This window comes from Chanos chanos, chromosome 5 (assembly GCF_902362185.1).
Source record: "Chanos chanos chromosome 5, fChaCha1.1, whole genome shotgun sequence".
Taxonomy (NCBI): domain Eukaryota; kingdom Metazoa; phylum Chordata; class Actinopteri; order Gonorynchiformes; family Chanidae; genus Chanos; species Chanos chanos.
In genome coordinates this window covers 47,330,815-47,343,314 of record NC_044499.1, presented here as the reverse complement: position 1 = coordinate 47,343,314, position 12,500 = coordinate 47,330,815, and the positions used below count along the sequence as shown (strand labels likewise).

Sequence of the window (12,500 nt, the reverse complement as noted above, 5' to 3'; positions counted from 1 at the left end):
GGGGGGGGGATAGAGAGACGGGGGGGGGTAGAGAGAGACAGAGAGAGAGAGACAGAGAGAGAGAGAGAGAAAGGGGGGTAGAGAGAGACAGAGAGACAGAGAGAGAGGGGGGGTGGAGAGAGAGAGAGAGAGAGAGGGAGAGAAGGAGAGATAGAAGTAGAAAGAGCTTGTAGTAAAGCTTTTTCTCCTCCTGAGATGAGAGAGATGGAACATTCATTTGTATTGTTATAGAAAGAAACAGAGACCTTTTAAATTGTAACAGCAGAGTAGAACGGTCATAGTACAGTAGAACAGTGATAATACAGCAGAATGGAGATAGTAGAGTAGAACAGTAAAAGTACAGTAGAACGGTGATAGTAGAGTAGAACAGTGATAATACAGCAGAATGGAGATAGTAGAGTAGAACAGTAATAGTACAGTAGAACGGTGATAGTAGAGTAGAACAGTGATAGTAGAGTAGAACGGTGATAGTAGAGTAGTACGGTGATAGTACAGTAGAGTGCTGATAGTAGAGTAGTACGGTGATAGTACAGTAGAATGCTGATAGTAGAGTAGTACGGTGATAGTAGAGTAGAATGATGATAGCAGAGTGGACCGAGGAAAGTAGGGTAGTACGGTGATAGTAGAGTAGAATGCTGATAGTAGAGTGGACCGAGGAAAGTAGGGTAGTACGGTGATAGTACAGTAGAATGCTGATAGTAGAGTAGTACGGTGATAGTAGAGTAGAATGCTGATAGTAGAGTAGACCGAGGATAGTAGAGTAGTACGGTGATAGTAGAGTGGAACAGTAATAGTACAGTAGAACTGTGATAGTACAGTAGAACAGTGATAGTACAGTAGAACAGTGATAATAGAGTAGTACGGTGATAGTAGAGCAGAATGATGATAGTAGAATGGAACAGTGATAGTACAGTAGAACGGTGATAATAGAATAGTATGGTGATAGGCAGATGAAATAAGTCACAAAGAGGTCACACAGATGCTATCGCCATCCATTCTAAAAAAAAAAAAAACTTGCTCCCAAAACTATGTGTTTTAACACATTCACACCTGATCAATTTACCTCCAAAACGACACGTTTAAAAATGGGATTAAACAAGGTTTTTGCCTTTTTTGTCTTCGGGCAGTATTTAGTTATTTGGTGGCAACGCGTTAAATAAGTTGTGTCCCTGTGAGATTTGTTGTCTAACTCTGCATACAGAGCTATCAGAAATAAACAGTCTATAATAATGGTTATTTTATCATAATAAAGTTGTATAAGGAGTAAGGAAGGAAAATGAAAGATAAAAACAGCAGAAAATCTTATGATATTCCATATGTGTATGAGTAAAGAGAGTTGAAACTGTTTGTTGTTGGAAATACATATTACACAAGTTGATGGTCAATTACACATCTGCACAATGATACTGAACGAAAACACACACACACACACACACACACGCTTCAGTTCTCCATATCTCAATCTAACATGAACAAACTCGACCAGCGGACGCGGAGCGTTTTCTTTAAGGCACTGAATAACCGGCTCAAGGTTGCATCTAGACACATGGATTCTAAATAAAAGTTGGGTTTTTTTTCTTTTCTCTTCCTTTTTCTTTGAGAACTATTTGACACCTTCAGGTCTCTGGGGCTCTTAAATTAAAACCTGTCCAGCAGCTTCCATTCAGATCAGTGTTCTCCCATTGCTATTGTAAACCACACAGAGAGGTTTTTTTTTTTTCTTTTTCTTTCTTTTTTCTTTTTTTTTCCCCTCTCGCCCTCCCTTACATCAGAAATCTCTTCACTGAGAGGCGTTATTACACCAATGTTGGAAAATAACACTCAAGAGAAATGGCCTTCAAATGTGTGCATGGCCTGTGTGATGCACATTAGAGCAATTTAAGCCACATACTGACAGAAAGTTCAAATAAAAAAAAAAAAAAAAAAAGCTATCAGAGCTATCAGAAATAAACAGTCTATAATAATGGTTACTTTATCATAATAAAGTTGTATCAGGACTAAGGAAGGAAAATGAAAGATAAAAACAGCAGAACATCTTATGACATTCCATATGTTTATGAGTAAAGACAGTTGAAACTGTTTGTTGTTGGAAATACGTATTACACAAGTTGAGGGTCAGTTACACATTTGCACAATGATACTGAATGAAAACAAGAACACACACACACACACACACACACACACACACACATTTCAGTTCTCCATTAGAGCATTTAAGCCACATATTGACAGAAATTTAAAAAAAAAAAAAAAGTACCATTCTTTCTCTGTCGTCATTAAAAGCATCTAACATCCAGAAGCATCCCTGACATATGATATAACATGAAGTATGCGTGCTTGTAGAAGCACTCTCAGACGAACAGGATTTCATGGCTGTTTTTTTTGTACTGGCGCTGAATTCCAAACCCTAAGTGACCGTATAGCATCAAGCATGTGTAATACAAAGACCTTACAATTCACTGTGTGATCCATCACTGCAAGAGAAAAAGAGAATCTCTCTCTCTCTCTCTCTTTTTTCCCTCTTTTTTTCACTCTCTCTCACAGGGTATTTGTTCCGTTTTTAATTTGTCAATTTTTCCTTGGGATATTAGGGACCGGGGGGAGGGGGGGTGGGTAAATATGTGGTAATTGGGTTTGGAGAGAAACTAAATAACTGATTTCACCTCTTCTCTGCCCGGGTTTGCCCCTGCTGGATCAGAGGCAGCCTTTTCCGTTCATCTTTCATCACTCTCTCTCTCTCTCTCTCTCTTGGCCAGAGGGAGGACCATCCCACAGCCCCAATAAAGGAAAAAAAAAAAAAAAAAAAAGGAAAAAATCCCCATTTGGAAATGAGCAATAATAAATGATTCATGACTTCACATACACACAATTAGTGCTATTATTTTAATGTGCGAAAAGCCTTCCATGACCAAGCAAAACAGAGGTAACAGATACAGGCCCCAATTCATTATTGCACACTTATACCAGACAGTCATGAAAATAATTACCAGCGAATCAATTACTTTTTCTATCTGAGAACCCGACAGAATGGGTGCGGATTCTTTTTAGAGAACGTTTCTTATCAAACACACACTTGGCTGGGGTAGAACACTGGGCTGTATTGTATCTGTGAGGTCGTGGATGTTTTTTTTTTGTTTGTTTTTCTTATTTTATTTTTTTTTTTCGCCCGCAAATTCCAGATTTGAATCTGTAGGTGCAACCAACCAGCTACGTGATTTCCTAACAAAAAAACCCAACACAGATATCAAAGGACAATCAGTCACCGCGTGAAGACAATCCATCTCAAACACAGCTTACGTGGATGGTTTCTACCTTGGCTTTTCTCAGGCACAAACAATAAGCCAAGTTGTGTGGCTCAGACGCGGAGCACGGGTTGAGTTGAGCATTAGATTTGAGATGGTGTGATTTTGATGAATGGGGTTTTCGGCGAAGGTCAGTAACTGAACTCCACCGCTTAGGACGTTTATGGCCAGACTCATTCTTATCTTCACACACAGGAGAACAGACATTATACAAATAAACCTATGTTGATTAAAAAAAAAAATCTAGAAAAGTCTTGTTTGGTTACTTTACTGAAAATTCTTCGAAAAAACAAAAAAAAACTGAAAATTTGAAAAATAAATAAACTACTAGCAATATATACCAGACCACTTACGATGGCAGAAAAAAAAAACAATTGTGAAAGAGAACCTTCCTGTCTGTTTTTTTTCTTCCCCCCAAAAAACTAGACAGTTTGACGTGCTGTATCCAACACACCCCCCCCCCCTCACCCCCCATCCAGTTTAAAGAGGTTTTGTACTCTCTTTGGCTTGACAAAACTTAATGCATTTTTTAAAAGATCAGCCATAGCTGAATTTCAAATCACTCTCTCATTACAACAGTCATCACTTTTGGTCCATGAAAAGAACAATTCTTTTTTTTTTTTCCAAAGCTATTCCGCCCCCCCCCCCCCCCCCCTCTAATCGAACTTTTAGTTGATCATTGTAATGTAAGCTCTTCCTAACACTTTGATAGGTATTTCACATGATTCATTTTCCCATAATCCTTGGCAGCTTCTCACCCTTCTTCTCTCCCCTCCCTCCCCTGATTAGAATTTCTGCCCTGGCCTTTGGGATCCTGCGATTTGAACATATTTTATTTAACCACTTTGGTAAAGGCTAATATTCAGCAGCTATGATCTATAGCAGAATTACAATTTTCAGGGTCAAGGAGGGAATTTGATACTGGAAGAAGTAGGTACTATTCCAGTGCAAAAGAGAGAGAGAGAGAGAGAGAGAGAGAGAGAGAAAAGATATAGTATCGAGAGAGGAGTACAAAAAGGGGTAGGGTGGGGTAACCCTCACGAGCTGTCTTTAAAAATAAATGAGAAAATCGGTAATCCCAAAGTCACAGCATGGGGAAAAGGAAAATCAATACAGCCTCTCAATTCACCTGGGCCATCAGGAATCCTTGAAATGGGCAAAAGTTGTGAATTTTATCGCCAATACCATACACGTCTCTCACAACAGCAAGCATTCTTCAAAAATACGCTCGTTGACCAGGGCTGCCCATACCGTATGGAAGTCAAAGTATGAGTTTGTATTATCTGTGGATGTTGTGTTCGCGCATACAACAGGCTCTGACTGGACCCAAAGTTGAGGTCTAGTTCTGTCCGGTTCTTTAGCCGGTGTCAGTTTGGCTTGGCATCTGTACCGACCACGCTTTCTGCCTCTCTCTCACCGTGTCCACGTTTCTCCTGTGAGAAGCGGTGAACAGCGAGCAGGAGACAGTAACAGGACATCATACAGATTTTGTAACCTTTGAACCAGCCATTCAATTGACCCTGTATGCCAACCTGCAGGGACCCCCCTCGCAGGAATCCAATTCCATTTCCTGCCCTGTGAGAAAGAGCGCCGGAGCAGCTCCGCGATTGGACGCCTGCTCATGAATATTTAATGGTTTTCCCTCATCTAAGGAGGAGGTATCGCGGAGGGGGGACTAAGAGATGGGAGATGGAGGCGGGAAGGGGTGGTGGGGTAGAGGCTTGGGGGGTGGGGTGGTGCTGGGGGGGGGTGTGTGTAGAATCCATGAATGTGCCCTTTTCCAGCCGGTGCTTCAAGACAATGAAACACAAACACAAACACACACACCCACACACCCACACACACCCACACACACACCCTGGCCCCATGTTAAGAGCATCCAGGCCATGTATATCCCAAGCAACCTATCACAGCATCTTTCTCACTCATACCATTCAGCTCCCCCCCTCGCATCCACCACCTCCACCAGCACCAGCATCAGCATCAGCAGCGGCAGCAGGCTCCATCTCTCTACGCGGACGTGCTAAGCGATGCCCCCCCCAGTTCATTAGCACGATCTTCAGTAGGCTGTCACAGAGGATGTGCTCCATCAAAGCTGATTGACTCGCGTTTTCCAGAGAGATGTCGTGGGTTATCACCGCCGGCTCAGATCTCCTGCTACGGGGAACATGAATGGCAGGTCGGCGTTTGAAGACAGTGATTTTTTCACTGATGCCTCCCAGTTGGAAATTTAGAATCCTGTCTGGTAAGACACCATATGCAAAGTAAATTACGGCACGGAACTCCTCAAGAGTCAAGTCCCAGGCATTCTTCACCTCAGCTGATCTCTCTTTCACTTTCCGTCCATCTGTCCATCCACCTATCCATTTATTACACACCATCCATCCACTGGATCCCTCAACACAACCTCGCATTTCAGGAATAACAATTCACAGACACTGCCTGATTCTGCAGCAAATGTCAGTCTACGGAGCAATTAGTACATTTGTGAAGTCTGTTGGTAAAGACTAGGTGAGCGGAGACTAGTGAACCCTGAGGTGCAGTAGAGGTGAGGGCTGTGTTTAGTGTACATTGCTGTGAGTCAGACGGGGGCTTTGGTTCGATTTGTAGCAGCACAGTGTCCCGCTAAACAGGCCGCAGCACGAACAGTCAGGGCACGAGGCGAAAGGAGCGCATGGAAAGCACACGGATCACGTTCGACTTTTAGAGCCGCGGACGAAACCTAAACGTCACCGGCTCTCTTTTCTTCCTCGGGGGGGGGAAGGTGTTTCAAAATACCAGCTTGGGGGGGGGGGGCAGGGGTGGAGGGAGGTGGGGGGGGGGTTCTAAAGGTCCATCGTGGCGAGAGACAGATGCGTGTTGGACGTGACACGAAACCGTAAGATGAGTTCTTGTAATGAGCAGGAAAAAAAGCAAAACATAACAACACAAACAAAACCAGAGAAGTGTTGGTGTTGAGATACAATACTGATTTAATGCATTTTAAAACTACACAAGCATGTCTACAGAATTCACAATTCATTAAACTCATCAACAAACAAACAAACCAAACAAACAAACAAACAAAGCAATGAAAGAATTATATTCAGTTATATTCACGCTAACAGAGGACAAGAGATCTAATCATTGGTAGGAACCGTGGCCACATGCCAACACATGCCCGCACACATACGCACTCACTCTCTCCCTCACACACACGTTAGAATTAACTGGGCTTCAAATCACATTAATGACCATGTTAGTTTGCTGCTCAAATCACTGAGCATTCAGAAGCAAGGGACCAATGAGAAATGAGGAGAGAACAGTACAGATAACTGCCATTACTTCAGCTGTCTCCAGAATGGAATGGGGATATTTGTGTGTGCGTGTGTGTGCGTGTGCGTGCGTGTGCGCGTATGAACGCTGAGGTTGTGCACAACACAGGGGTTAGGGGAAGGGGCATTCTCTTTTGTCTAAATGTGCTAACAGGAGAGAACATAGATCTCTCTATACTGCCATCAACTGTTGGATACACACACACAAACACACATGCACACACACACACACGCACACAGACACACACACATGCACACACACAGAGCCGGATTCATCAGCATTGTCAAGAGCTGTCGTTGTGAGTTTCTCTCAGGACGTGCGTGTCCCCGCTCTAAGAGACGGGGACGTGAGAGACACTCTACGGGAGATGAGACGCGGGCCTCCCATTGCGGTGCCACTGTTGGGAGTGTTTATCCATTTACAGACACCTACAGAAGCGCTGCTCAAACACTCTATTCCTCGCCCTGTCTGCTTAACCGCTAACCACCCCCTGCTCACCTCTCTCGCCCTGGCTTTCACTCCTACACACACACACACACACACACAGAGTGAGACAGACAGGGAAACAAGTCCACTTGCGTTTTGTTTACAAAAAAAAAACACCACAAAAATCTTTGGAATAGTCATGCGTACCCAATAAAAGGTGACATCACTTCAGTGTTGTGACTGTGTGTGGGGATGAAATTATTCAAATCTAGAACGTCTGTCAATCATATTATAATAACTTATGAACTGGACTCATATGTTAGCAGTGACCTACAGTGTATCACCATGAGTAGGGACAGAACAGTGACATAATCTCCTCCGCAGGTGACAGTGAGCAGAGGGAGAGACAGACCAACTGAGTCTTTCCTCTGTTGCTTTAATCAGATAGCAGTCAGATACAAGACAAGCTGTGATTATAGGTAACCAGGGTCCCTCTGGCCAAAATGCCTCTTAGCTACGCTCACTTCTGGGGCTTAACGTCAAGCTTGATTAAATATTAAAGTTATGTCTGTAGTCGCTGCTATTGTCGCCCTCTGGAATAACATACAACCTGTTTTTGACGAGTTTTCATCATTCTCTATAGACACCACATGCAACCAAATCAGCCGCAAAGAGGAGGGTAATGAACGGTCTGTTTCAGATTCCAAAGGCACCTGCTGCTCAGAGAGAGAGAGAGAAATACAGAGAAAGAGGGAGGGAAGAAGAGATAGAGAGAGAGAGAGAGAGAGAGAGAGAGAGGGGCCGGGAGAAAAAGAGAAAAAGAGAAAGAAGAAGGGGGGGGGGTGGGGGGGGGGGTAGGCACAGCAGATGATGCTACCAGCTTGCCAAGATATCACATGACACACTTAATGTTAAATAATGAAAAAAGGGGGCTATAAACAAATCATTAGCCCCCCCCCCCCCCCTCCTCCTAACAGTTGTTTAATGCAATTTCTTAATGAACATGATAGCTAGAACTAATGGCGAAAGAAAATAAAAACATCTAAACGGCCTCAACTTGTCGCCAGCGCGCAATTATTTCCTTGTCAAGATTTTATGATTTAATGAGGCCCAGTGGGACTGACGGCTGTCAGTCAGGGCTGACTTTTTGACACCATTACAACTTCAAATAAGACTGTAGCCACGCTGTTTTCCACCAGCCACACGTTACTGAGACCATCTGACAAGCCCGGGGAAGAGAGTACAGCACGCACACACACACACACGCACACACACACACACACACACACACACACACACACACACACACACACACACAGGTACATGAAAGAAAAGGAGCATACACATTCCCTCTCTCCCTCTCTCTCCTTCTCTCTCCCTCTCTCTCACTGGCAGAAAGATGCACTCACATATAGGCATGCATGCGCGCGCGCGCACACACACACACACACGCGCGCCCCCGCGCCCACACGCGCGCACGCACAGTGAAGACACCGTTCCATTGCAAACAGAGAAAAATGAAAATAACATGCGAAAAAGGGGAAAGAGGTTGGGAGAATAACGTTGAAAATGCACACGCATTCTCAGGCACACATAAACACACAGACACACACACACACAGACACACACACACGCATCTACGCTGGCCGATGGAAAAGCCAATCACGAAGGTCATTATCTGATGAGGTTTTTGTCAGACTGGCAGGATTCCGGCCTTCCTCATCCCTCTGCTCTCTCTATTCGTTTTTTTTTTTTTTTTTTTCATTATTCCTCAACTTAATGATAACTCTCCATGGGTCTGCCCCACATGGGACTGAGGGAGAGACACACTATTTTGTTGGCCATTAATTTGAACCTTTGAAGCCGGAGCTGTGAAGCGATGGCAGAGAAAACCCCCCACCAAGCCGCTTCCAAAAAAAGACAATCCTGCCAGCCTGAAACGGAATACCAAATGCCCAGGCCTGGCTGTCTGTCCGGCCATCACACAGCACACGCATGTGTGTGTGTGTGTGTGTGTGTGTGTGTGTGTGAGACTAATGAGAGCAATGTTATACTGAACATAGACAATATGCATCATACACACACATACACCTGAAATATCTAGGGCCTGATGCTGCAGCAAGCCCTTAACACAGACACACACACAAACACACACACAGTTCATTATGTTACTTTCAGTTCATGTTTGCTTCTGTTAACTCAAATATTACAGTGAGAGTGAAAATAAAAAGCTGGCTGAAAAAAAAAGAGAACTCACTGGCTATTTCACACCGTTCATCTCAGAGCAGCTGGTCCCATTACAACCAAAGAAATAACTGATACACAGTGGATTTCACGATACAATGAAAAACAACAGTCATGTAAGCATGGCTAAAAATTCATTTTATAATAATATACAGAAAAGAAAAAAGAAAAAAAAAAGAAAACATTTAATACAAAGATGAAAAAAAAATAAAACCTAATATAAATAGAAAAAAAAGTCAATCTTATTAGTACTTTCTGCAGGGTTTGGTACGGTTTTGAAAAGCATGGAGGAGATAGCTGAAGTGGATTGACAGAAAAAGATTTTTTTTTTTGAAGAAAGTCCATTCGGTGTACGGTGGCTGATTTGACTGAATACATCCCAGGCCTTTTCTGACCTTAGGAGAACAGCGGGAGTTGGTGCTAATCCTGGATGAAGGGCAGCGCTGAGAGAGGCTGCTCCAGGAGCCAGCCAAAGGAGCTGACCTTTGGACTGGGTGTAGTGTGTGATTCTTCTCTGTGTGTGTGGAGACTCGTCTGTCGGGGAGTTAAGCGGTACCTGCGTGGTGGGACTGACGTGTGCGTGTGTGGGTTACACACACACACACACACACACACACGTGTACACACACACAACTATCTCTTATGCTTGTAGAAGTGAAGATGTTTTTGCAGACGGAGACGGACTCACACCCACAGATGTGCTCACACACACACACACACAAATTCGCTCACACACACACATACACACCACAGATGAAGGGGATTTTTAAAACATATCACCATAGACTATACACACACACACACAAACACACTCACACACAATGCTTGGAGTATGTTCTGGGACATTTCCCTTCAGCTCTGTGCCCTGCCTAGTCACTCTCTTAGGGCCTGTCTGATTAAGATCCCATGCAAGGATGTCAATGGTAAAAGCACTGTTAATACAGGGGGTGAGAGAATGAAAGAGCAGAGAGAGAGAGAGAGAGAGAGAGAGAAGGTGTGTCTGCCCTCCACTCCTCCGTTCCAGAGGAGAACACCCTGTCAGGTCCAGGGAAGAATGATTCATGTGAACAATTTGTCCTAATTACTCCAGCCCAATGCTTTTGTCACTATTAATCACACATACTCTCACACGCGTGCGCACGCACACGCACACACACACACACTCCCTCTCTCTCTATTCTCTTACATACACACGCACGCACACACATACACACAAAGGAGCAGTCATGGAAGATCAGTGCCCTCGCAGATTAAAATAGATGGCCAGCACGATGGTGAGGAGGATGATGGCGCCTAGAATGAAGACCAGGATACGGTTCTGGATAATCCTACAGAGAGAGGGAGAGAGGGAGAGAGAGAGAGAGAACAAGGGGTAAGTAAATGGTCACATTGACTGTAATGCAGAAGGAGGACTGTGTTGTCCTTTTTTGGAGAGAAAAAAAAAAAAGTGTGTTTCAGCGAGCAAAATGTTATCATTTCTCAGTAGGAGCTGTGGGATTTACTGTCTGCAGAATTTTACCACAATACATATTTAAAGTGGATGTGCTAACCTATGCGCGCATGTGCACGCACGCACGCACAGAAACACACATGCTCACACCAATTAATACAAAAGACTCTCACTCTTGCCAAACTTCAGACAGATCTTATAGCTTCACTTTTTATAATGACGTGGAAAAAGGGGATCGCTGCTCTCCTTGAGCAAATACAGGCTGTGAATTAGTGATGATGGTATTTTCAATAAAAAAGCCCAATTTCCACTCTTTCCATCACCATCATCCGACCAAACTTCAAAAAAAGGATGCTTTGAACTTAAAAAAAAGAAAGAAAGAAAGAAAGAAAGAAAGAAGAAGTGCTTAAAGTAGAGGAAGACAAAGCTGATGTACGGATGAGTGGTGAGAGAGGGAGAGAGTTAGAGGGAAAGACAAACGGGTGGAAATCCTTGGGTTTTTTGGTCTCCGGTGACATCCTTAGCCCCGTCACTTCTGACAAATGACAGAATTATGTTATTTGCTGACATGTGGAGAGAGGAAGGCCAGTGTCCACTGCTCTAAGCAGGAGATGAATAACCAGAGCTCCACTCATTCATCACTGCCGCTGGGGAGCCCTAACCCATGCACTGCCCTACTGCACACCCAGCCATCCAGCAGGACTTTAACCTTACCCCCTCACACACAGCCCTGCCCCGATGGGACGACAGCCACAAACGCGCTAACCGCTAACGCAACGCGCCGCGGCAGGCTTGACACTAACATAACACGTCACTCTGACCACCACACAACTCATTCCCTCTCTTACAAAACTGATTACATCCACCAGTTTTAAAAAAAAAAAAAAAAAAAAAAAAAAAAGAGAGAGATACTTCTAGAATTTTAGTGCTGGAGGGATTACAGAGGCGATGTTAGCATGTGTGGAGTCTTTAACTGTACGTGAGTGTTGATGTAACTATAAAAAGCGCTGGGGTGAGCACGTCACATTTGAATTCGATTCAAATGAAAGTCTCCCGCGATGCAAGTGGAAAAGGCCCGTGTGCTATTGGCAGCTGACTGTAACTGCATCATTCAGAGAGAATTCATCAGTGAGAACACAAATGAGTCAGCGATCAGCCACGCTAAGCTCGTCCCCCTTGTGTCTTTAGCTAGCATTTATTATTTACCGTAGTTATTTACCCGCTAATGCTCTGCGCAGAAGCGATCGCGTACGCGTCGTTTAGGCTCCCAGCTGGCAGGGGGGGAGGTGGTGGAGGGGTGTTTTTTAGAGATGTCAGTGATTATGATTAGGATGACTATGACTAGTGGAGGAGGGCCTTTGACTGAAGAGGGAGGGCTTTGGGTCAATTTTAGTGGGGGGTGCTGTTGACTTAAGTGTAGGACAGGGAAAAGTGATACTTCACAGCAGTTTAAAGGCCTTTGTTTTGGGGGCTTTCTCAGGAATATGGTCCCACTGGTTGCGGTGACACTGAGCTAGATGAGGAGAATACTTTGTGTGCTTGTTAACGTTCTTAAGCCTGTGACTCAGACAAGCTTTTGTATTTTGATCATTTTGATTTTCAGGTTTGTGACTGGTTTGGTGTCAAAGCAGACTTGTATGAGTGGACCCCTGTAGTCAGACTCAATAGTGCTGAAATGACCCCAACCAACAAAACTGAGCGACTTCGCCAAGAGAAAATAAATAAATAAATAAATAACAAATAAATCAAAATAAAAATAACGC

At 43.8% G+C, this 12,500-nt stretch overlaps 1 protein-coding gene across 2 annotated transcripts in view; it reads right to left on the bottom strand.

Annotated features, from left to right (window-relative positions):
- Positions 1-10,521: 10,521 nt before the first annotated feature.
- Positions 10,522-12,500, bottom strand: part of vti1a (vesicle transport through interaction with t-SNAREs 1A) — a 114,952-nt gene continuing 112,973 nt past the window's right edge. For both annotated transcript variants that reach the window (XM_030775336.1, XM_030775335.1), the window contains one exon: positions 10,522-10,615. In XM_030775336.1, the coding sequence (XP_030631196.1) occupies positions 10,522-10,615 (94 nt within the window). The remainder of the gene's footprint in view (positions 10,616-12,500) is intronic.